The following is a 23,440-nucleotide window of genomic DNA, read 5'->3' on the forward strand; positions in this document are numbered from 1 at the left end:
GAAATGCCAGTTTCTTTTCTCCAAAATATTGAGTGGTCCCCTTCCAGCATGATTACCCTCTCATCGCCAGCGGCCCTCTGCACTTCATCTCAAGAGGTCATGGACCTTGATCCCGAACAATGGCCTCCTTTGTGCATGTGCTGTTGGAGAGTGACAAGGACTTGAAGGTTAGCTGGCCTAGACTCCTGAAGAGACACCGTCACACAGGAGTGTCCATTAGGCCTTGGTCTTCTGACGCCACTGACTTTCGTGTTGTGCTATTGTTACAGCTCTCTCCCCTGAGAGGCAGACACAGAGTGGGTAATGAGGGGTAATTGGTCCAGGGTTAAGGATGATTAATTCCCTTGGTCAGGTGTCAGCCGGTTTTCATACCTGGCTTGCTGTGTAGACAGGTAGGAGGGGAAGATGGAGGGAATATGAGACATGTTGGACATGCACATGCAGATGCCAATGCAAAGCCAGCACCGGCTGTGCTTCAATAACACTGAACCTGGAGAGGAACTGACATCTTTCTATTCCGAAAACAAACACACACATTGTATAAGAACGATATCACATCAGGAAAAATTTCCCAGGATCATATCTTCCCAGAATCAAAGTTGAAAGGTCGCAACGATCCACCCCTTCCAAATACTGAAGCCAGATTGAGATTGATAGCTGTCCCCATCCCTCCTACCCCTTCTTCAGCTTGACTGGCTAATCTGAATACCTCTCCATCCATCTCTTCATTCTAACCGGGCAATTTTGGACCCTGATTATCTTGCAACCTGTGTGCGCACCACAGTAAATGCAGGGGCTGGCTGGTAATTGACCAGGCAAAGACTGAGACGCCTGCCGTGTAATTGAGCGGGGGCTGAGGGGCTCTCGCAGGACTGAAAGGGTCTGAGGATTTCTCATTGCCCATTAGACCTGGCAGGGGGTCTCCTGCTTCTGTGGACTCCACAGTGAGGCCCAGACCATAACCAGCACTTCAATGCAGGACTGACACCTTTCAGTGACTGGGACAGGGGTAGAGGTTGACACTAAAACAGCTGCTCTATCCAACAGACTGTGAGGGGTGATATAATATGGATCTTTCCGAAATGTGCACAGGGTAGGTAACATAATTTAAACAGCTAGTAACATACAAGTCTCTAACACATCCTCATTCTCTCTCCCACTGTTGTGGTGCAAACCTGAACTCTCCAGTTGGTTAGGAGTTTCAGAGAAGTCCCCAGTTGTTTCAGAAAGATGGGGTCATCTTGAAAATTTCTCTTACGTCATTGTTGTAGCAATCATCTTCCTCCACCATGCTTTATATTTTCTGCAGCGGAAAGAACCTGTCCCCATGGCTCTTAGGACCACAGACATGTTTTTGAACAAATGATAAATATGAACATTGTGGATAATGTGGATTGTGAGATCTTTGGAGAGAGCCAGCCACTAACTGCTCCAATCACTTCAGTGATCAGTTTCTGGTCGAATTATCAGGTTAAATATTTCCACATCACTGTCAGTTTGCTCTGAGTTGACTTTTAGTTATTACAGTTTGACTTCACGCTGAAAATGATTTTCTTTTTTTTTTTTGACTGGTAAATATGCAAGTTGTACTTTCAGAATACTTGTGCTGTTGCCGTTTAGTCGCATTAAGTTGATTGATTGTCATATGACTTTTTAAACCTACATTTCCTCATCAGAGAGCGTCTCCTCATGGTCATATACATTTCTATGCTGCTTCTTTACTCAGGACACGGGGAAAAAAAGGGCACCCTGCTCATCAATACCAGGTTTATTTTGAAAAAGGTAATAATGAATCACACAACAATCCATCTGAAAAACACTTCCGTCTCTCTCCTCTGTTCTCAAAGCCTGGAGACCCCATGCTGAGCAGTGAAACGTACATATGTAGCCAATTGGTTTTCCTTCCATCTGACTTGTGCCATTTGAGTTCAAAAATGGCCTCATCACTTCTGCTTCAGTGGCTATCACAAGAGCCACCACGTTCACTTGCACCTATTCTAAAACTGCTACACTGCTCCCCCTTCATCTTAATATTGTAAATATCATACAGTGTCCTCAATGTGTCCACACAGTGAGTGTCCAACCCCAAGACTTAAACAGGCGCTTAAATAGGCTGTCTGCTATTAATCACTAATATTTACACTGCGTGTCTGTATGGCAACCCATGATGCTTTTCTGAAAAAATTCAAGAAACACACAGTAAACACACAATTCACCGTTTAATTTTTGTACCTTAGAAGTCTGAAATAAAGTTCAATTATTGACTTACATATATTATGATCCACACAAATCTTGCAAATACTAAGAAATTTGTTATCTTATAATATTCTATATTTATATTTTCTCATTATCACTACATCCAGATCAATATTCCTCTATTGTTACGATGTAACAGTTGATTGATTTTATTCCTCTATTAAAAAAAAAGAAGGAAACAACAATTTAGGGCCAGATTCTGGTGTGCTACTGCTAATGTTAATATATGTAGGAGCAAACAATAAAGCAAAAATTAGACAATGAAGGTACAAGGTCGACACCTACTGCTGCTTAAGACGCAGTGGAAGGAGGCAGTTAACAGAACTAGACAGTTACTGTTTGGTGTTGAAGAAACCCTGCAAACGATGGTGTTCCCTTAGCCTGTGGAAAATACCAAGAAGGACACAAATAAGAGTTTAGTTTGAACCACCAACCTTGCCAACTATATTTGCTGCTGCTTGGAAATATAATCAAAGTGCAAAGGATGCTAACCTGACTGCGTTAACCCTGATAAATCCAGAGGCATCACATGGGTCGTAGTCTCCTTGTACGTCCATGCTTTAATAAGAATGAATGAATGAATGAATGAATAAATAAATAAATAAATAAATAAATAAAAAGGATCAACAGAGATCGATGTACAAAATTGAAGAAAGGGAAGAAACATAGGTCAGGAGCAGACAGCAGCTGAAAGAAAAGACTGTTGGATACATGGGTCAAAAAATGATTGCAATGTTTGGAGTAAACAGTGAAGTGAGCGATATGGAGACGGATCAGCTCCTGAAATGGGCCTATCATTGTTAATCATCTCTGTAGAAATAATGTCCCCATCGATTTCCTTTTGAGTGCTCTTCTTTAGGATTGTTTGTACTGAATATCTAAGAATCAATACTGGAAAATGAAAACATGCTCATGTACAAAAGCACACCAAAGACGCACATAACCCACTTTAAAACAATCCCATCATATCAATTGTGATCTAAGTGTTGAGATCATTTTGTAATGTGGTGTTTCTGCTTTATCCACTTCTTCAGAAAAAGAAGTAAATCTATAACTTGTACCAGTGCCTGTTCTGTTGTTTAGGATGCTTGTTGTAGTCATACTCTTCTTAGTGTGTGAGTGTTTCACAAAGACTGTCCGTGTGCTGTGTAATTACAGCAGTTTCTACCTGCAGTGCTTAATACACTCCCTCACTGAGTCCTCTCCTCCCTGCGACACCCCCAACACCCAATACAGCTTGCACTCATTCTTCAAAATCACTTAGCAAAAGAGGAAATTGCCAACAAATGATAGGATAAACACTATAAAAAGAAAGATGGACAACTAAATCATCAACTCTCAATACGAGACTCCCTGCCCGGCACCTGAGCGCGATTATGAGTGAGTGGCTTCAAAGAATATGGCCCTCTGTGTGTGTGTGTGAACATGTGATATTTTGTGTATTCCTAGAAGAAACCCTGCAGTCTAATTGAGAGTGGAGGCAGTGGACAGTGAGAAGGGAGACATTTTTTTCTCAGATGGGTGCAGCAATGGACTGTATTACCACTGTGTTAATGATGCCGTTTTCTGTTGCTTGTGGAGAGACAACAGGATTCCAGCGGTGGGGGGGCTTCATGCCTGGTCTGTGTGTGTATCTGGGTGATTGTGGCAGGTTTTCATGGAAAGACAAATGTGTGTGTGTGTGTGTGTGTGTGAGAGAGAGACTGCTGCTTCAGGTGCATCAATGTCAGGTGCATATAAATATACAGTAGGTGTTACAATAATTCACGATAAACCTAATGTAAAATAATAATGTGTAATGATATTCTTTCCTGTTAATGTAATTTAGACCAACAACATTTTGTTAAGTTATTTTGTGGCAAAACTTTATATGAACATCTGCTAACCCTAATGCTTTCATAGTTGTTTTTGTTATGTCCCCGGTAGAGAGCTGGAGCTGTGAGGAAAATATGAATGATAAATGACATGGGGAGCAAATAATATTAATTAAAATAATCACTATTGACAAAAATTTGTTGATTTCTATGAAAACAAGTTACACACAATCAGTCACAGCACCAGATGCCTTTTCTGTATGTCCAGAATTCTTGTGTGTGTGACAGACTGACGTTTTTTTGTTTGGATCACGTGTAATGAGCTCCTTAATGGAGATCCACTGTGTCCATCTGTCTCAGGTGCCTGAGGACTTTGTGATGGTGAATGGCGAGAGTTTTGAAGCAACTCAGTGCTTCCTGGATCAGAGTCATAACTTACCTTCAGTGACTCAGCAGTTACTTAAACTTAAATTAATTAAAACACAGACTGGCTGTGATTTATGTGTTCTTGTCCCAAGCTTTCTGACATAAATACCAGGACAACGCGGTTGCAAGCCGACTGAGATCCTCTCTCTCCTCTGGCTGAAAATGCCATTAGCTCCCTGACTTTAGGGTACAACTGGAGTGTGTGTGTGTGACTGAAGTGGAGATAGATCGGCATATGGAGGGGCTTTCACTTTGGTCAGTGCTGAGCCTGCCCAGAGGGCATAAGGGGTCAGCCTGCTGAACAAACCCACTGTTACCACCACTTGGAGGGCACTGGGGTGTAGCAGGAGGGGTTGGGGGTCGGGGGCTGGCCCCCAGGAACTGAGCTTGACACTTCTCTGATGTCTTTGTGAGGCAGAGTCAGTTTAATATGTTGATGTGGAGGTCATAAAAGAACTTGGGGAAGCTGACCTAACAACAGGCTAACTGGCGAACATGTGGAGTGGCTGCGCTGTGCCCAGAGCAGCCAAACGCAGCTGCCAAGAACAACACACACACACACGTTACCTTACCTGACCAACTCCTCATTGTATAGAGACTTAGGTGACTCTCGTCCCAGGATGTAGACCTGACCCTTGAAGACAGACAGTTGGACTTTGCCCTCCACATTCTCCTGGGATTTGGCTATGCACTGACGCACAAAATCACACTCTGGGCTGTACCAGAAACCTGAAGCAAGTAAAGAAACACAAACACCTTACACATTACCAAAAGTTGCCAAAAGGAGGTTTTAATATTCCTTCATTTAAACAGAAAGACAATATAAGACTGCTGTACTGATCAATGTTGCCTAAATGGCAAATGGAAATGTTTTGTTGATATTTGTATTTTTATGTTTACATTATCAATCATGTTATCCAATGGATAATGGCAAAACACAACGACGGAGCAAATGCAAATCTTCCTTCAGCAGCAGGGTCTACAGAGGTCTGACCGCCATTCCCTCTCAGATGCACCTCTTTTTGTGCTTTTGTCTCGTTTCTGGTCCAGGTGAAGTTCAAACACTTTCCTTTTCTTCCATTTTTCAACCCTGGCCCATCAATCTCTGAGACAGATGGGCAAAGGATAGGTCTGTATACGTTCAAAGGTCAGGCACGCCCCCCTCAGCAGGGGTTCTCCTCTCATCAGCGGCTGACCTCCACCTCATCGTCTGCCCATGTTCAAAGACACAATCCTTCCCTGCTTTCATTACCTCTGATTTGGCAGTAACACAAAGGTCCCATTTCAGTGAGTCAATTAGATTGTGTTAATGCTCATGTTAACCCTGTACGTGCGTCACTGTAAGATCGGACTTTGAATAATAATTATTTTTGATTATTAATTAATGATTTCTTCATCTTTTCCATTTACAAAGGGGCTGAAAATATTTTTCACATTTTAACAGATCAAATCAAATAAATCATTAAAGAAAAATCAAATGAACGAGAAAATTATGTACATTTCATTGCTGCCTATAGAAGAAACAAGACACACCTTGTAAATCAGTTCTTAAAATTTACATTGATAAACTGTCTTTTAATTAACAACTAATCCAATAGCAGCTATAGTATAACACTTCCTACATCACTGCTACCTCTTCTCTAATCAGAGACTGTGGGATACTCAGGATAAATATTGCAGTATTAATGCAGAAGATATGCCGGACAGGTGGATTGTTAACATAAGCCACAGCACCAGCTGCCTTTTATGTATGCCCAGAATTATTAATGATTTAAACCTACAACGAGATTTAATCTCTGCCTTGCTTCAGAAGGTAGCGTGTTGTGTATGTGTGCGTGTTTTCTCCCTGTCTCTGGAGGATATAACTGAAGAAGCCTAGTCGCCCGCCTCTAATGGCACTGATCCTATTATGTGGATGAAGGTGCAGAGGACTGGACACCGAGCAGAAGGGAGGATTAAGACACCTGAGCCAAGAAAAGCTCATGCACACACTTAACCCACAGGAACATACGTGTGTCCATTCTCTTCGCTCTTATATAAGGTTAGCTGATGTTCTGACACAAACAACAACTGACCAACAGGCTGCCGTCCCTCCCAACATCCGTCACCCTTTTAAAAGAGACAAACTGCTCATCATAACTCTTAGACTTCAAAGTTCCTTCTTTTATCTTGTGTGCAATTCTCTAAATTATTAGTATTTTATACTTTATTGATGTTTTATCATTAGCACATGCTGGGGTAAGGTTATTATTTTTATTGGATGCTTGTTTTACCTATGGTTTTATTATTTATTCATTCCTGGAATAGTTGCCATGTTATTTATTGTTAGGCATACCACCATGTATATTACTGTGCAATTTGCTGGCTCATGGTGGTGCAATAGTACACACTGGTGCAATACTGAAGTCCGGCTTTTGTATGATTGTGCAGACACTTCACTTGTGTATGTCGATGGTATGTATGTCTGTTAAATGTATGCAGGAGCATAGCACTGTTGTACAAGACAAATTTCCCTTCGGATACAATAAGTCATTCTTACCTATGCAACTTTGGAAATACTCACAGTGCAAATGAGAATAATGTATAATTGACGACTCAGCATCTGTCAGCAAGTGAAAACTTACTTCTTCTTTTGAATAATGACAATAATGCATTTTCGTTCCCTATATAAAAGAATAACTGCAGCCCAAACCAAGATGGTGAATTTTAGGGGCTTACCGTTGTAGACAAGTTCAGAGAACTTGACACCCAATCCCTGTTTGATCTTCCGCACCTCTTTGTCCATCGTGAATGTCTCAATGTCTAAATGGGCCTGTAGCAGGATGGTGCCTCCTGGTGTTTCATAAATCCCTAACAAACACAGAAAAAAACAAAACAAAACAAAACACAGTGAAAGAGTATTTGCACAAAACATGAATAATTTTTAAGATGACTTTCAACAGCCTGCGTAATGCTGTGTATCTCAGATTTTCAACTCATCGTCCTCATCATGACAAATTTTATTAAATTTTGAGATTTCAATGATGGAAATTTTAATCTAAAAAATATAATTATATACAATCCAAGTATTTACTTATCTTCTGTACATGCATTTTACCACTAGCACAGTCACCATCATCATAATCATCATCATCAGCCAGTCAAAGGGACAAAAACTGCAAACCCTATTTATCTGAACTTACCACAAGTGAACAGCTCTATTAGCCATCGGCTGTGTGACTGACGGGCCTTCACAGCACTCAGAAAACATGAATGAGTCTGTCCTGGGTAAATGACAGGATAGGAGGCCCCTGCCAGCCTGGAGCCTGGACCAGGGCTCTGCCTACCCTGCAATTTACCCCCTCTGGACATGGAGGGAGGGGTGAGGGGTGAAAAGATAAAGTAGATGACAGGAGAAATGAAGCTGTCGCTCAAATGTCAGCTAAAACAAAAAGAGGTGAGGGGAAATGATACAAGGCAAATCTGTCAACAGGCATGGTAGCTTTGCTTATGACATTCATTTTTGTAGGAGCTGAAATTTTGAAAAATTGCGAGTGCCATTTCCCCATTCAACACATGGATCTTCACATGAATTGTCAGTTTCAATGAATGTCACTTTTGCTGAAGCTCAGCTGCCAAGACGCCACACAGACACTCACTACAGGCAGCAACGGGTAGCCCAATTTTACAATTTCTGTGGGGCTCTCCTGACTCCAAACCCTTTTCTCATATTTAACAGATAAACAGTATTTCATATCTCCCAATACGGTGTGCAGCAAAACTCAAATCTGTATTTCCCTAAATACTCCAGCACTGGTCCTGTTCTGAAAATGGAGAAGAACTTACTATGTGCTGGTGGCCAAAAACATAGCTTAGGATTGCTGCTAATTGTCTAAAGCCTCAAAAGACTGCCACCTAAGCCAGCATGGCTTGTGGCTCTTTGGTGATCCAGGGCCACAGAGGACAGGCAGGGACATTTCCGTTGGCTCCATCAGATAAATAAGTTAAAACTGTCCTCCAACACAACTTGGCTTAAGTGTTCCAAAAGAGATGTAGATTAACAGAGAGGAGCAAACAATGGGAAGCTATCTGGGTAAACTCCAACAGTGGCAGTTTAGTTAAGCTTAAAGAGACAGCCCCCCTGCCACCAATGGTTTTTCAGGTTTTAATCTTTTATATGGCTACTGCAGGTATGCTAACCATGCTCCAGGCTCAGGTCAAGAATTAATTCATCCTGAGCTGATCTCCTCTCACCCTTTAGGCAAACTGTGAGCAAAGCATAAACAGGCAACAGAAAAAGAGCAGATAAACATCTTAAAGTTAGATAAAATTTCAATGAAAATGTTTTTACTTAAATAAACAAATAAATATATTTAAAATGACTTTCTTTCGCCATAGTCCTGAAGTTCGACAGCACCAGTGACTGGACATTAAGTCCCATGCTCGTCGGCACTGATGGAGCCATTCCCAACAGCTTTTGAGAGGTGCACCTCAGCAAACCCCATCAGCCATAAACAGGTCAGAGGTCTGACAGCACTGTGACAGGTGGGAAATGTTAGCTGTTGAATGTTTTGTAGCACAGTGACAACGTTCTTGACAAACCATTTTAATCCCCCCCACACTCCCCACCACTTCTCTGACCCCACACAAATAAATATGACCCAACACAAATAAGTATGACATGTCCCCATTCAATCCCTCCCATCCTCTATTGTGCTAACACAACTGCCATTCCATCAGAGACCAACATGTACTCTCAATGGTAGTTATCCAACCACTTGGACACCTTGTACTCCACCTCTTCCTATTGCTTCAGCGGAGGAAAAAGCTTTGATCTTTTGTTCAGCCAAGGGTAGAGAAAAGTGGGCTTCCCATTTTCCAATTTCTACCTGCCAAGTTGCGCCACAGCCACAGACTGTTGGCCAGTCAATTTGCCAATCATAGCACATCGTGTCGTGAAGAAAGAGAGAACTGTGTGTGTGTGTGTGTGTGTGTGTGCGCGTGGGGTGTGTCAGGGGTTGTCTGTATCGAATGAGGCCAGGACAGTCTCTCTGGCCTTGTAGATTTTCTGTCATAGTAAATGTAGATACCCGAGGAAGGAGCTTTTCCAGTTGCCTGTTGAAACTGAAGATAAAGAGAAAGATATGTCCTTGTCCACATATGTGATCGACTGTCTATTTTATGTTTATCCAGTGAAGCATGTGCACGGTTATCTACCACAGTGTGTGTGTGTGCATGCATAAGTGAATTGGAGTAACTTCAGTGTCTATGATTCCAGGTGAACCAGAGGAAAACATTTCCTTTGAGGAGAGTGTTTGCCATCCAGCCCACTTTTATGAAAGCGGAATAGCAAGTGTGACACTTAAAGCACTCAAGTAAAATAAAAGCAAATTGCATGAAAGCCCTGGACACTGAAAGGAAAGATTCTGAATAGATGTAAAATTTAAATATGGCAAATCTGTCCATCACACTGCATTTATAGTCTATATCACTGTTTGTGTGAGTAAAGCAGCCTGTCGGTACAAATAGAAAAAATGTCATGAGCAAGACAGATAATAGTCAAACATAATTTTTAATTCTTTACCTCTGGACTTCATCCCAATGAAACGATTCTCTACGATGTCAATCCTGCCCACACCATGTTTTCCTCTGAGAAAGACACAGAGACAGAAAACTTTAATAATTTCACTTTGAATTAGTTTAATCCACATAAGTAGTACATCAATTTATCTATTCTAAAACTTTCTTCAGCTCATTCGCTCAAATTATATATTATTTTGAATGGAAGAGTTGAAAAGCTAGCTAGTTTCCAATGACAAAGGAAAGAATTTCATTTAATTACAAGTCTAAGTTTTAATGACTGGGAAAAAAAAAAAAAAAATCCTTTGCAGGTTATATCATGCTCAAAGCTTAAAAGTAATAACAGAGACCTCCTTTTTTTTCTTTCACATCAGTCAATCATTGTTGTTTATTTACTCCAACAGTTTAAAAGCAGGACACAAGAGTGGAGGAGACACAGAAGGGAAAATTCTGGTGGGATTTTATATCAGGCCAGCTATGACAGACATACGTCCCTTAGAGATGGTAAACTTAACCACTGTTAGTCCTCTGGGGATCATTTACACACCATTCTGTTGGAGAGGCTTTGTTGTTGCTACATACTCACCCAATCTCATTAAGATATGAGAAGATATCAAGTGGTGAGTCAACGGATTTGCCTTCATTCATGTTGGTCACCTTGATAGGCACACCTGATGGAGAGAGAGCCGGTTTCTTTATTTTATCTTTGATTTAAATGGAATGAATGCATTCATCATCAGGGGATGTCAAATAATTAAAGCTAAATCACTACAATGTATTTTAATGCAATCAACAACAGCAGCAATGGTGCAATACATTTTATGGTTATGATATGTGTCTTAATATTTGACTGTCTTGGTACCCGAGGAAGAGGAAAATATATCTTTAACTCTAACCCTTGTTAAAAAACAGACAAACTGCTTTTCAAAATCAAATTCATGAATCAATTTCAACTCACTTAAACTGTTTACAAGAAACAAAATAAGTAAACAAACTAAGAGTTGATAAAATCTTTTGACAAGTGCTCATTATATCAGTCTCCGAAATCAACAGTTGTCAGCTAAAAGTGAAAAACATTACAAAAGGAGGTGGTGAGAAGGACTAATAAATTCAAAGGCTCTGCTCATTTGAAAGCTGTGAAATTGTGGGCAGGCCTTTACCTAATTCAATTACACACGCAGCTTTGTTACCCATACTCTCTTTAGCCCCTGAGAATTTTTTCACCACTGAGTGTTTGTGTGTTCATGCGCATGTGTAGGACACAAAACCACTTCATCCGCATCCATCATCTATCTTATTATTTCCATGTTTCTAACACACAGTTTTTTTTCCTTTAAAAAGACACCCACGTTAAAGCCACACACTTCCTGTCCAAAGCCACTTAAACCAAGTACACATCAATCACTGTCATGGACCTGCTTATTCATGGCCTTCAATGAGCAACAAGGGGCAAAGGTGGAGGCGAGGAAACAAACAGACATGGGTGAAAAGGAGTGTGCGTGTGCATGTGTGTGTGCTGATAAGGGAATATATTTTGAAGAAAAAAAAAAGAAAAAAAAAAAAAGTGCTGATATTCAGTCTACATCCATCCAGCGTTCAGTCCTATGCATACTTCAGCATGCTTATAGTTGTCAGTCAAATAGCTCCGAGCAGAAGAGCAGTACTTCTGGACTCCTTTCAGCCGGCTTGACAAAGCCCTGATAGGAATGACACGTGAAGGACTTGACAAATTTTTTTAGACAAGGGCTTTGTTAATGGCCCATTCTCATATCGCGGGAATCATGGTGGCTCCCATGGAAGAAGAAAAAATAGCTGCCGGTGCAGGAGAGGGTAGTATGGGTTGCGCATTATGAAAATCGTGCCCCCTCCCAGATAGCTAATAATTAGATTAAAAGTTCAAATAAATTACGTGAGTGTCTGAATGTGGGAGTGAAGGGGCTGGCCTTTCGTCCCTGTGCTCCCTCTTTTTCCTCGCTCTCTCCATCACACGGGTTCTATCATTCACCGAGGGGTCTTTTTCTCCCCATGATCCTTTTCTTCAGTTTTTCGCAGCCTAACAGTGCAGACAATGGGAGCGCAGACACAGTTGTAGGAAAAATTACTGCTTTACATTTTTCCTCTCTGTCTCTTTTTCCTCTGCACTCCTTTGGTGTGAAAGGAGGGAGGGATGATTTTTTTCCTTGAAAAAGGGAGAGGAATGGGGAATGGACTGTTTGACGGGGGAAAAGGTTCCTGTCGTTAAATATTCTTTTTTAATCAGTGAGAAAACTTTGGTGAGAAAGGCAGGGATGTAGAGGTGGGAGGGGGAATGAAATGAAACATTCTTGTGCTGATCTTGTGCTCAGAGGGAGGAGTAGGCTCAGGCCTTTGTGTGGACAACTAAAACAGCTTTTGTCATAGGGTGCTCAATAAAGGCACTGAGAATATGTGTGAAAATGGAGCACAGGCCTGCAAAGAACCCACGAAACCAGACTCGGCTTTACTACTGCATCCCTCTTTTACAAAAGCATATCTCATGCCTAGCTGAACTGACAGCAACCTACTTGTTTTACTGTTAAACATTTTCTTTGAGAAACTGGTAAAGTGATCTGGACACCACTTTATTGCAGATACATGGGAGCTATGAAGCAGCGTTGCAGGTTGCATGCTCAAAAAACGCTTTTGACTGTCTGAACTTTAAAGATGCCATCTTTAAAATTTTCACATTTTTCAACTTTCTGAACTTCCTTCAAATTACTATTACAGCCCATAAAGCTGTCAAGCTGATGTGATCAGAGGAACTAGTGCATCTCAGGCCATTGATGTTTGTGATCCTCAGCCACTCCTGGTCACCAGACATGAAGGGACATTTGTGCTATTTGCCCCAGGCTTGGATGTTTCTTGCCATTTTCGCTTCGTGCAAACACGTGACAGTTTCCTCTATTCAGCCTGGCCCTTGTGGCAATATATCTAATGAGTGTTTCTCTGGCCCCTTGGGGCTTGGTGTATTAGCTGGACTTAATGCTTCCGGCCTGTGTGCGTGCCCTGGGGCAAAATACGGCAGCTTTGCACCAAGTAATGCTATGAGGGGTTAAGGATAAGTCTGGGTGGTCAGGAATGGTGATAAAGTGCAGCCGGGTCAACATTAGAGCTGTAGCCTGTAGCTACAAACGAGTAATATGAAGAGGTGTAAACTAGAATGGACACTGACTGACGGGTAGAAGTTCAGAACTGAAGTTTTTCAATTTAAGTGTAATTTCTCCCATTTACTTATTTCAGCCGGCCAAATCCAATTCACAACTATGATGAGGTAGACCATTTATGAAACAGATACCTTGACTTTCATTTCAATTTCAATCTTTGTTAAAAATAGAATTTGAATTTGTTTTAATAACAAATATCAATAAAAAACATCAGCTCTATTTTTCTTTACCAGTCTTTGGTCATCTACATCAGAGATTACTATAAAGAAGTTGTGAAGTTAAAAACAAATGCACTGACAGAGGAATCAACAGGTGACATGCTGGAAGCAGACAAACCCTTTTTGAACTCTATCTCCAGTAAATCGCGGGCGTTGGGAGAATCTTCTGGGTTCTTGGTCATCAGGTACAGGTCACCCGGAGCATGGCACTGAAAGACAAACACACACACACACTCACTTTAGCTATTTCTCACGCTTTATTCCCTTTAATGAATAACCGAGACCTACTGAGACCTCATCAACGAACAGTGCAGCAAATGTGGAGACTATTGTGTGAGGTGATAACAGGCAACTCAAGACACGGCGGAGCGAAGAAAAGAGAGGATGATGCGTGAAAAAGGAGAAACCTGAAAATGCCATCAGGGGTTGAGTGAAGACAAAAAAAAAAAAAAATCAATGTTCCATTTTTCTGCTCTATTTGGTTTCATTTTCTCTGCAAGGTCCTTCGCCACAGGGGAAGGCGGGGAAAAGTGGGTTGCAGTAAGACAGAGTGGGAAAGGGCAAAAGAAAGAAATGACTCATCCCCAATAACAGTGACTACCTGACAAATCAGAACAGACCTGACACTGTAACAGAAACAATTTGAGCAACATTAAGTCCTCAATACTTTTCTGCTTGTCTTTAAAAATTCTGGAGTTTTTCTCTCCCTGGGTTCACCTCCTCTAATTTTCTGCTTTGGCAGCTTTAACTTTCTGAGTGATATCTCTCCTCTGTTTTACTTTCACAAAGACTCCAGGTCTACACCTGAAATCCACTAAAGTTGTCCTGGGTGACAGACATTTGTCGTTTTTCCAGTTGGTGGGAGCCAGGAGCGATTTCAGCAAGTCACAGTTGGGACCTAAAAGAGTGTGGCCGCCTGACGTATCCACCCGGCAATGTGCCCCTCCAACAATTACATAGCATTAGGACAAAACGATGGCCAATGTCTCCTGAGCTGAGACAAATTGCAGGGGGACTATGCAAAATAACTACTGGGTGCATTTAAATGGAAAGCTTTACCAGACACTAAATCATCATACAATAACTAATCGGCATCCGCTTGCCGTCTGTCAGAGAGGAGAAAACGAGCAGCGCAATCACTTTCCTTCCTTTTAACTAAACACTGAAATTGACTGAGAAGGCGTCCAGCTCCCTCTCCTTTATTTTCTGCCTCAAAGCCCTGAAAGATGCCAAATGAGAGTGAACAGGAGAGGGGTGAAATGACTACCCTAAAAAGCCTTTTGATGCATACTCTTTGAGGGGGGAAAGATGGACTGAATTTTAAATACTGGAGCATAAGAAAGACGATGTTTGCTGTAGTGTTATTTGCTACTTCTAAAAAAACCTTATTGCATTTTCAACCTTTAAATAAAACACTGCACTGCTGTAAAAGCATTTGTAGGTGGCAGGTTTCAAACTTACAGTAAACTTTACATGGAAATCATGCAGTACCATTATTACATCCGGCATGCCATGCAATTAAGTCTTTTCTGAGAAAAGGAATTAATATATGAATTTTATTCTTTGCGGGAATAAAGATTTTGAGTTTTGCTGGATGGCAGCTCAGCTCACATCAGAACAATTTCTACCTGATCAATTAAAAACACATCTTAAAAATTTATACAAATGTATGCCTCCAGAGTAATGCTCAAAAATAAATAAATAAATAAATGAAAAAATCATGTATGCCCCAAAGATGAGAGCTCTGTCTTACAGGCTGTTGAACACAAAGAAAAATAAGAAATAGTAAGGGAATAGGGCTGTTTCCAGTGAGCGCGAGATCAATGCATTTCAATTCAAACCCCCTGCAGGTGGACCTGTCCCAAAGCCATGGCCCTGAAAGAGAGGAAAAGGTAGAGATAGAGAAGGCGAGGCGGGGGGGCAGGGGGGGCAGGGGGTATTGGTGGGAAATGGGGCGTGAAGCGCACCATCATGTAGCACAGAGCAGCTCCTTTGGCAGTCTTTGCTTCTTCCATATTGTTGTGCTAAACATGGCCCATACAGCACACAAGAAGGCTGACGCATGAACTTAAAGCAAGTAAATTTCTATCTTTCCACATATTAGTTGCCTCATTGGTTTTCAATCGAAGCCAACAGGGCCAAAAGAGGCAGAGGTGGCAGGAGGGAGAGGGAAGGGGAGGAAGGGAAAGTTGAGAGGGAGGAAGGAGAGAAAAGGATGGTAAAAACATCACTGGCACAATGGGTTGGAAGTGACACTTAAATCACCACGTTTCAAGTCTTTCCTTCTCTTTAAAATGCAAACGTGGCAAATTGAGACAACAATAAAACAATATTGCGGTTATGTGCTAGAGAGACATTTATATTCTTAACACCAAGGATGTTTTGGTTAATGTTAAGCCTGCAGCTAAATTCAATGAAGAGAAGTGGCATTTTCTATATGGAGGTGAAGTGAGAGCGATGCCATGATGGACGGTGCACACCCGGTGAGTATCACAGGTCAGACCTGTGGACAACAGAAGCACATGACAAATGCCGACCTCCTTGCTTCAAAGCACACGTTCTCATGCATACAAACACCTACAACACCACTTCCTTCCCCTCCAGGCAGTCTGTGTATCCATCTCTCCAGCCAGCCATGCAACCAGCAGAAAACAAGTTTTCATTTCCTCTTGGTGGGCAGAGGCTCAGTATTAGGTGGTCAACACAAGCCCGTCAGCTCCCTGAAGCTCAAAGAACAGAGTGGGCCTGGGGTAGCTCACTGAAGGAGGCTATAATTAAGGCCGAGGTGATGTTTTAATGACACAGGACGAGTGTCAGGCTGCCTCAGGGTGGGCCCTGACTGCTCATGTGTGGACGGACCAAGAGAGGAGACAGTGATAGAACTTGGAACATCTAACAATTGGCATTTTGCTCACCCAACCTGATGAATACTACAATGAAACATTCATAAGACATTCTCTGGAAATTCAATTGAGAAACATTTATAATCAAAATATTAAATTAAGTAAATAATAAAATCAAAATCCTGTTAATGCGGCACGGCCATAAAACAGTCTTGCTCAAAAACAAACTGAAGGGAATCTTTAATATCTGAATAAATGGTATAAAACAAACTATATCTTGATCATCCCCAGACTGTGACTTGGAATTTATTTTGTTTAATTTTACAACGGTCACTAACTCAATCAGGTGCATGTCAATACTATTAAATGACACTGAACACACATGGCTACCCTCTCTGAAGTTTCTCTGGGTACATGTCTTCACATAGGTTAACGCCACCAGATGGAGGTGAGTAAATAAATAATAATAAAAAAAAGCCATTGTGCTACAGGCAACATGGTTTGGGGTTATCAGGAAGGATACAGTGTTAATCATAGTGTAACCTGAACTCTGCTGACTCTTATCTATGGGAGAACATATGAGCGCCCATTTGGACATTTCCTAATCTGACCATGTTGAGCAGAGAGGGGCCATTGTACCACAGGTGGGTGAGTTGGGGAGTATGAATAGCTGAGGTCTGCCCTGAGCCTTTAGGGCTGTAACTGGAGGAGAGAAAGAGGCTGAGACACAGAGGAGATACTTAGACCAAGATGACCTTTTTCAGATGACCTTCGAGGTGGATCACAATCTGACATGCTGGTTTCAGGATTTGGGTGAGAGAATTTACTTTGTTGTTGCTTTACTGGGTCATTTCAATTGCCAGTTTTAAGTTGCATTCAAATCAGCGTTTCATCTAAAAACTACACAGTTATTGTGAGGTTGTTAATTAATACATGGGGAAAAGTGCATTACAAGGAGGGCCAGAGGTTGTGACTGAAAATTACTCAATAGTTGCATCTCATTCAAAGTTCAAAACATAAAATAATAATATTATATAAAATACTATTGTGTCTGGGGTAATGTATTCAAATCCTTTGACGACTCTGGACGTCCACAAACCATAAATATTTCATTGTATTTAATGCCATTAATCGATTCAATATTGGAGTAAATGGTCCGACGCAAAACCCCTGAATGGAATCATCTACACAACTTATTCATCATCCATTGCTATGGTATTGAGCCAGTTCGTCTCATTCTTTTCAAAACATTTCTCAACAGGCTGGCCACTAAGGAGACAGTGGAGGGGTGAGAAAGGGGATAGAGAAAGAGACTGGGAGAGATAGAGGTCTGTGAGTTACAGTGGCCCTGCCCCTGCATCTCCACTCCAGCAGCGCGGGACCCTTCACCTCCCCGTGATGCCCCGTCCATTGGGGACTCATCTGTCTGGCTCGTTGTCTTTGTACTTTACTGTTACTGGTGACATTTTGGTGTCACGGTGTCACGATGAAATGGCTCCCCTCCCACGTTGCAGCCCGCGGCAGTGCAACCATCGGAACAATAAGGTCCCGAGGAGTTGGGGCTGGAACCTAGGAGGCCCCAGCTGGGCGCAACGCCCTAACCCTTCCCCCTCCCTGGCTCCCATGAAATTGGGAATTAGTCGAAGCGTTGCTGACGACAAGTCAGTGTCTGTGTGTCCCATGCTATTCCCAGGGCCCGGCAAAGACCCAGGGTAAGGAGAGACAGAGACACAGATACAGCAACCAAGGGATGGGAGCTTTTGGGGTCACGAAGGCCAACCTGTATGTACTGCTTTGGCCTCTGACCTCAGCAGAGATTAAACTGTGTCTCACCCATGGCACTGTGGGAGAGTGAGTCATCTCTGATGGGGCTGGCATGGGTCAGCAGAGTAGGTTGTAGGCCTACTGCCATGTTATTTTTACAGACACTGCAAGTGGATGATACATTTTTACTGGATGTACAATATGTTGCCTGTCTGTTAGAGGAAAAGGCAGCAAACATTGTGTGTTCAAGAGGAGAACAATGGAGAAGATTTACAATACTCAACAATAAATGGCACCAATTTTGAAATCTATTTTAGTGTGGGTTGACAAAAATGTTTTTGGATTGTGCTATTCATTTTCTTGACATCAACCATCCAGATTTTTGTCTTGAATCTCAAGACATTTTATCTAAAGCCCTCAAAATATAATACTCCATATGTCTCAGATTCAGTTTCTAAAGATTTCTAATAATTGTGCCAGAGCTTAAGACAAATTCACTGCTTTAAAATCGATATTCTCAATGAGCATAGTAAGCAAAATAACTTTCGTGTTTTTATTTGTATTCAACCAGTGCTTGTTTGTAATAGCATTCATCTTTTCCCTAGAAATCATTTATTTAGGAGGCTGTCTTACCTTGGGATTCTCAAGGATGCCAGACTCGTAGCTGTTGAAAAACAATTTCAACAATAAATATCCTTTGTGAAAAATAGGACATAGAAACACAAAAGAAAGTGTCAAGTCGGTCTTACCTACCTTATATGCATAAGGTTGGCATCCATACTCCAAGGAGCCCGAGGGGTGACGGGCACAGGGATGCCATGTTTCTATATAACAGAGAAAGCAGCTGTTATGTTACATCCTGTTTGTCTCTAACTTGAGCGCACCTGAATATAGCACGAGGGGTTTTAAACCTGAGCCATCTGTTGGAAAAGTCAGGAATACAAGCAAACAATTTCAAGCAGCAAGTTAATGAAACACTGCATAAAATAAGTACATCTGCTTCTCTGCAACGTTTTCCTCTAATGGCTTTCACAATGAAAAGTCACCAAACATGTATTCCTTCGTGTTTGTTATGTCTAAGAAAAAGGTAAGCAATTCAGTAGTGTTGGACAGCATGATTCCTGAGGTTCTCCACAAGAAGGGTTGACTACACATTGTGACCACCCTCTAGTGGGCAAAACTAGTCTGGACTATTGGAGGGGGCCAAGTGAACAAACAGCCTGAGAGTGTGTGTGTGTGTGTGTGTGTGGTCCAAGTAGAAGAGTTCCATTAATACTAAATTAGAAGTTAATATAACCAGGAGTTTGAAGTTTCATTACTGAGAGTTGGGATATAAAAATAGATTGTACTGGAGTCTTAAATATGTGAAACTGAATTTAATATATGTAAGTGATGTCATATTATGTTTTGTTAATACACATGATTCATATGTATTTATCACTGGGCAAAGTTAAGTTTTTAAGTTTCTAGACAGAGCAAATCAATGAATTCTGATGAATAATCTCTGTCTAATTAATTCAATCAAACGATGAACGACTAATACTAGACGTTTGACTGAGTGGTGTGATAACCTAAATCTAAGGTGAATGTCATGGCTTATCACTCCACAGATGGAGATACCTGTGCATATTCCATCAGGTCTGTCCTCCCCCGAAAGCGGTTGTAGAACTTAGGGATCCTCCATGGGGCGATGACCTGAAATGCACACACAGTGAAAGACTGAGTGTGTTGTCCTTGCTCCATCAGGTATAAACCTTTCTACAGTCCAACTAACCTGAACCTCAGGGTAGAGAGCGTAGCATGTAAGCTCAAAACGTATTTGATCATTACCCTGAAAAAGACAGGAGACAAAATATTCAGAGTAATATTTAGTACAGGTCAATGTACCAATGCGAGCTGAGTCAATGTTTAACTTAACAGCACAGTAAATGACTATATGACAGATAGCATGATCGCATCCTGTATCTGGTTTTAAATATGCACGCCACTTCCTCATTATCATTATCAGTGTTAAACAAGTCAAATCAAACACTTGGATGGTTCAGAAGGTGCTCAAGTTTTGAAGGCTGTGTTGAGACTTTATGATGTGGTGTTTGTCTCCATCTAGAGGCAAAATATGGACACAGCAATTGTTTCACAGATTAAAATTGGAAATGACAAAAGTAAAAAAAAAAAGAAATTACTGATGAGAAGCTAAACATTAAAACAATGAAACATTTTTGTACAATCCAGTCACAGGGATCAACTGCTCATGAGGATCAAAACAGTGGGGACAGAATTAATCCTATTCAAATGCTTCTTGCATTATGTCCACAGGTGACGCGATTGTCACCGTTATTAAATATTTACCGGTGACTCTAAATTGCCTTTAGGTGTGGGTGTGAATGGCTCAGTGAGTTTTATTGCCCCACAGCTCCTGATTTCCTAGCTTTTTGGCCTTTGATATTGTGTAATTATCCTGCCTGCTTTGCCACAGCGGCAGGTGTTTTACAGGTGCAACTGAATAAAGAGGACTTATTTCAGTAATTCAATTCAAAAAGGTTTCCACAGCCTTTAAATGGTGTCAGTCTGGCTCTGGCTACATAATCACAGGGAGCACTGCTGACCTGACTGTTAGCCCAGACTACCCAGAGTGTGAAACCACCACTCTCCCATAGTGAACCTTTTCATAACATCCTAATCTTTCTGAGATACTGAAGTTTTATGAGTTTTATAATCACCACAATTAAAAGAAACAAACAATTGATATCAGTCTGTGTGTGAATAATGAATCATTCCAATATGTAGCTTTACTTTTTCAATTGAATATTGAAATATATAAACTTTTTGATGATGTTATAATTTATTTATAAAAGATGATTGGCACAGTTCTGTTTATTTCTTATCTTTACATCAGAAAAATTGTATTTGACCATATATATCTATTCTCATTTTTAATGAATAGATAAGTAGATAGAGCTGTGAATGAGAGAGGAGGTCAATGTCTCCAGGGATTTTTGACTTCCTGCTGTTGTTGTTGGTTTGAGAAAAAAAAAGGGGGGGGTTAGAGTTAAATTCTTATGTTCAGACTGGATGGTGGCCTCTTTAGTTTGTTTAGATGGCAAATGCAAATTTGCTGCAGGTCTTCTATTCCCATTTAATGGACATGGATTTTACTTGTGTGTAATTCTCAAATTTATTGCAGTTTACCTTTCCTGTGGCACCATGTGAGACAAACTGGGCACCTTCCTGGCGTGCAATCTCAACCTGACGCTGGGCGATACATGGTCGCGCTATTGCAGTGCCCAGCAGGTACCGGTCCTCATACACAGCATTGGCCTGGACTGCAGGCCAAATGAAGTCCTGCACAAACTCTGCACGCAGGTCCTCAATGAAAACCTATATGGAAACGTAACAGAGAACAGAAAGCATTGGGTTAAGCCTCTGATTCAATGCATCTGTGGGCCCTTCTCATGTGAGAAAAATTTAACAAATGAATGAATAAATAAATAAATAAATAAAATAAACACGCATAATATCAAAATAACCAATATTTTTCTTATCCATAGAACTACATTCAATATTTTATTCTGTCTCTCACCTTCGTTGCACCAAGGGTTTCTGCCTTTTTCCTGGCAGATTCAAAGTCTTCATCTTGCCCAATGTTGGCCTAGAAAGACACATTTATTCATACATGAACGAGTTGCAACTGTACAATTTTTCTTTAAAAATCACCCTGCATCTGTGGAATAGAATATATCCTCTACTGTGTTAGATCTGGCAGTTCTCTGTATTGTAAATCAGATAATTGGCCACTTGCACGGCCTCCTCACAGCTCAAACCTGCTATGAATAACGCCTAAAGGGATTAAGTGTTCAACACGAAATGGGGGAATATTTCCATAAAGAACATGTGCAACTGATCCAGTAAACAACACGCAAGCCCGGCGGCTCACACATGACATTCAATGATGTTTTATTATTTACACTGCAGTTGCTCTGTCAGTTTATTTTCTCTTCAATGTGATATTTAAAACAAACATTCAGTAATCAGCGTTTAATATAAATAACTGGACATATTTAAACTTGTTTCTTTTTATCTGTGTTTCACAACCATTAATCATGTAATGGCTCAGCGACTGTGTTGGTGCAGTGAACTACAGACAATCACCCATTCCCACACAAAAGGACTGACTGAAACGTCAGACAAGAAAATCTGCCTGCTGTGCAGTTCTGAGGCTCCACATGGCAAAATCTAAATCCAGCTACATTTGTGCTGGTATTATGAAGACAAATCCTGCCATTGAGACCGGACTGGTAGTGAATGTCTAAAAGGTTTTTTTTTTTTTTTTTTTTTTTGGTGAACCACACCTGTGATACACCTGTATGGCAGATTACATCAGCTGCCTAAACTCAGAAAAGCATGACAAGCAGACGCAGCTGCTGGAGAAAAACAAACAAACAACAACAGCAACAGCCACCTGTTGCACACAGACAGACACAAACACACGGAGCTTCAGAAACATTACCAAGTATGTGATGACATCGTAACCTTCTTCTTTCAGCCAGGCCAGAATACACGACGTGTCCAGACCGCCGCTATAGGCCAGAACCACTGTACCTTTAGACATGATGAGGGCTGCTGGGCCGAAGGACAGAGACAGGCAATCTGCACAATGAAATAAAAGCGTTCTTTTGTCCCCCAGAAACAGCATTTACTCATTTCGATGAATAGGAAAGTGTGTCCAAACTTTTGGCCTGTACTGTATGCGTGCAGAGATCCAAACACATCCGCAGTTCTTCCTGTTCACTGTAATTACTTTATCGTTTTCTATTGCGTTGACAAAAGTGGACGAAAACAGGTCAAAGTCACCAAAGAGCGCGTTTGTCTTTAAATGGGAGGAAACTTACCGAAGAGATTTTAAAGCGGAGGAGGTTTTAGCTGCTGCTGCTGCTGTTGCGGACTGGAGGTGTAGCGGAAGAACTGCGTATTTCAGCTACATGTTGTTGGACAGCTGCAGACAGAACCGGATTGGCCTCACCGGCTTCCGTAGGAAACGCGAAACAGCATTTCTGCTCGGCCCAAAAATCACCGTTTAATCCAACACGTTCATGCTCCAGACATCATCTGTGGGTCAGGATGGAGGAGAATCGGTGCCACAGGACCCGTCAAAGTTATGGTTTTGCCCCAGTTATGAGCATTTTCAGCATTTCGCGAATGAGATCAAAGAGGCGAGTCAAAAAGTATAAATCGGCTTTTATTTTGAAATGATTGTGTGGTGCCAGCGCGCTTCCTTATTTCACAACTGGATCACACTGGATCATCTTCTGACTGACACACACTGAAGTCCTCATCTGAAAACAGTCATTTGTGCATGTTTATCTATTTACTTGTATATT

At 41.3% G+C, this 23,440-nt stretch overlaps 1 protein-coding gene across 2 annotated transcripts; it reads right to left on the minus strand.

Moving 5' to 3' along the window:
* Positions 1-1,824: 1,824 nt before the first annotated feature.
* ass1 (argininosuccinate synthase 1) lies at positions 1,825-23,091 on the minus strand. 2 transcript variants are annotated; one of them, XM_029516184.1, is made up of 15 exons: positions 22,952-23,091; positions 22,570-22,679; positions 21,643-21,711; positions 21,252-21,440; positions 19,837-19,893; positions 19,683-19,757; positions 18,816-18,886; positions 18,696-18,726; positions 13,574-13,664; positions 10,642-10,726; positions 10,060-10,124; positions 7,215-7,346; positions 5,069-5,225; positions 2,749-2,814; positions 1,825-2,637 (listed from the first exon to the last, which is right to left on the minus strand). In XM_029516184.1, the coding sequence occupies exons 2-15, from the start codon at positions 22,669-22,671 to the stop codon at positions 2,589-2,591; spliced, it is 1,239 nt and encodes a 412-aa protein (XP_029372044.1). In that variant the 5' UTR covers positions 22,672-22,679; positions 22,952-23,091; the 3' UTR covers positions 1,825-2,588. The 2 variants fall into 2 exon arrangements, with proteins under 2 accessions (XP_029372044.1, XP_029372043.1); XM_029516183.1 differs by having other exon boundaries at positions 1,827-2,637; positions 22,570-22,709; positions 22,952-23,063.
* Between the last annotated feature and the right edge of the window lie 349 nt (positions 23,092-23,440).

The sequence above is a fragment of the Echeneis naucrates genome, chromosome 12, assembly GCF_900963305.1.
Source record: "Echeneis naucrates chromosome 12, fEcheNa1.1, whole genome shotgun sequence".
NCBI classification, from domain to species: Eukaryota; Metazoa; Chordata; class Actinopteri; order Carangiformes; family Echeneidae; genus Echeneis; species Echeneis naucrates.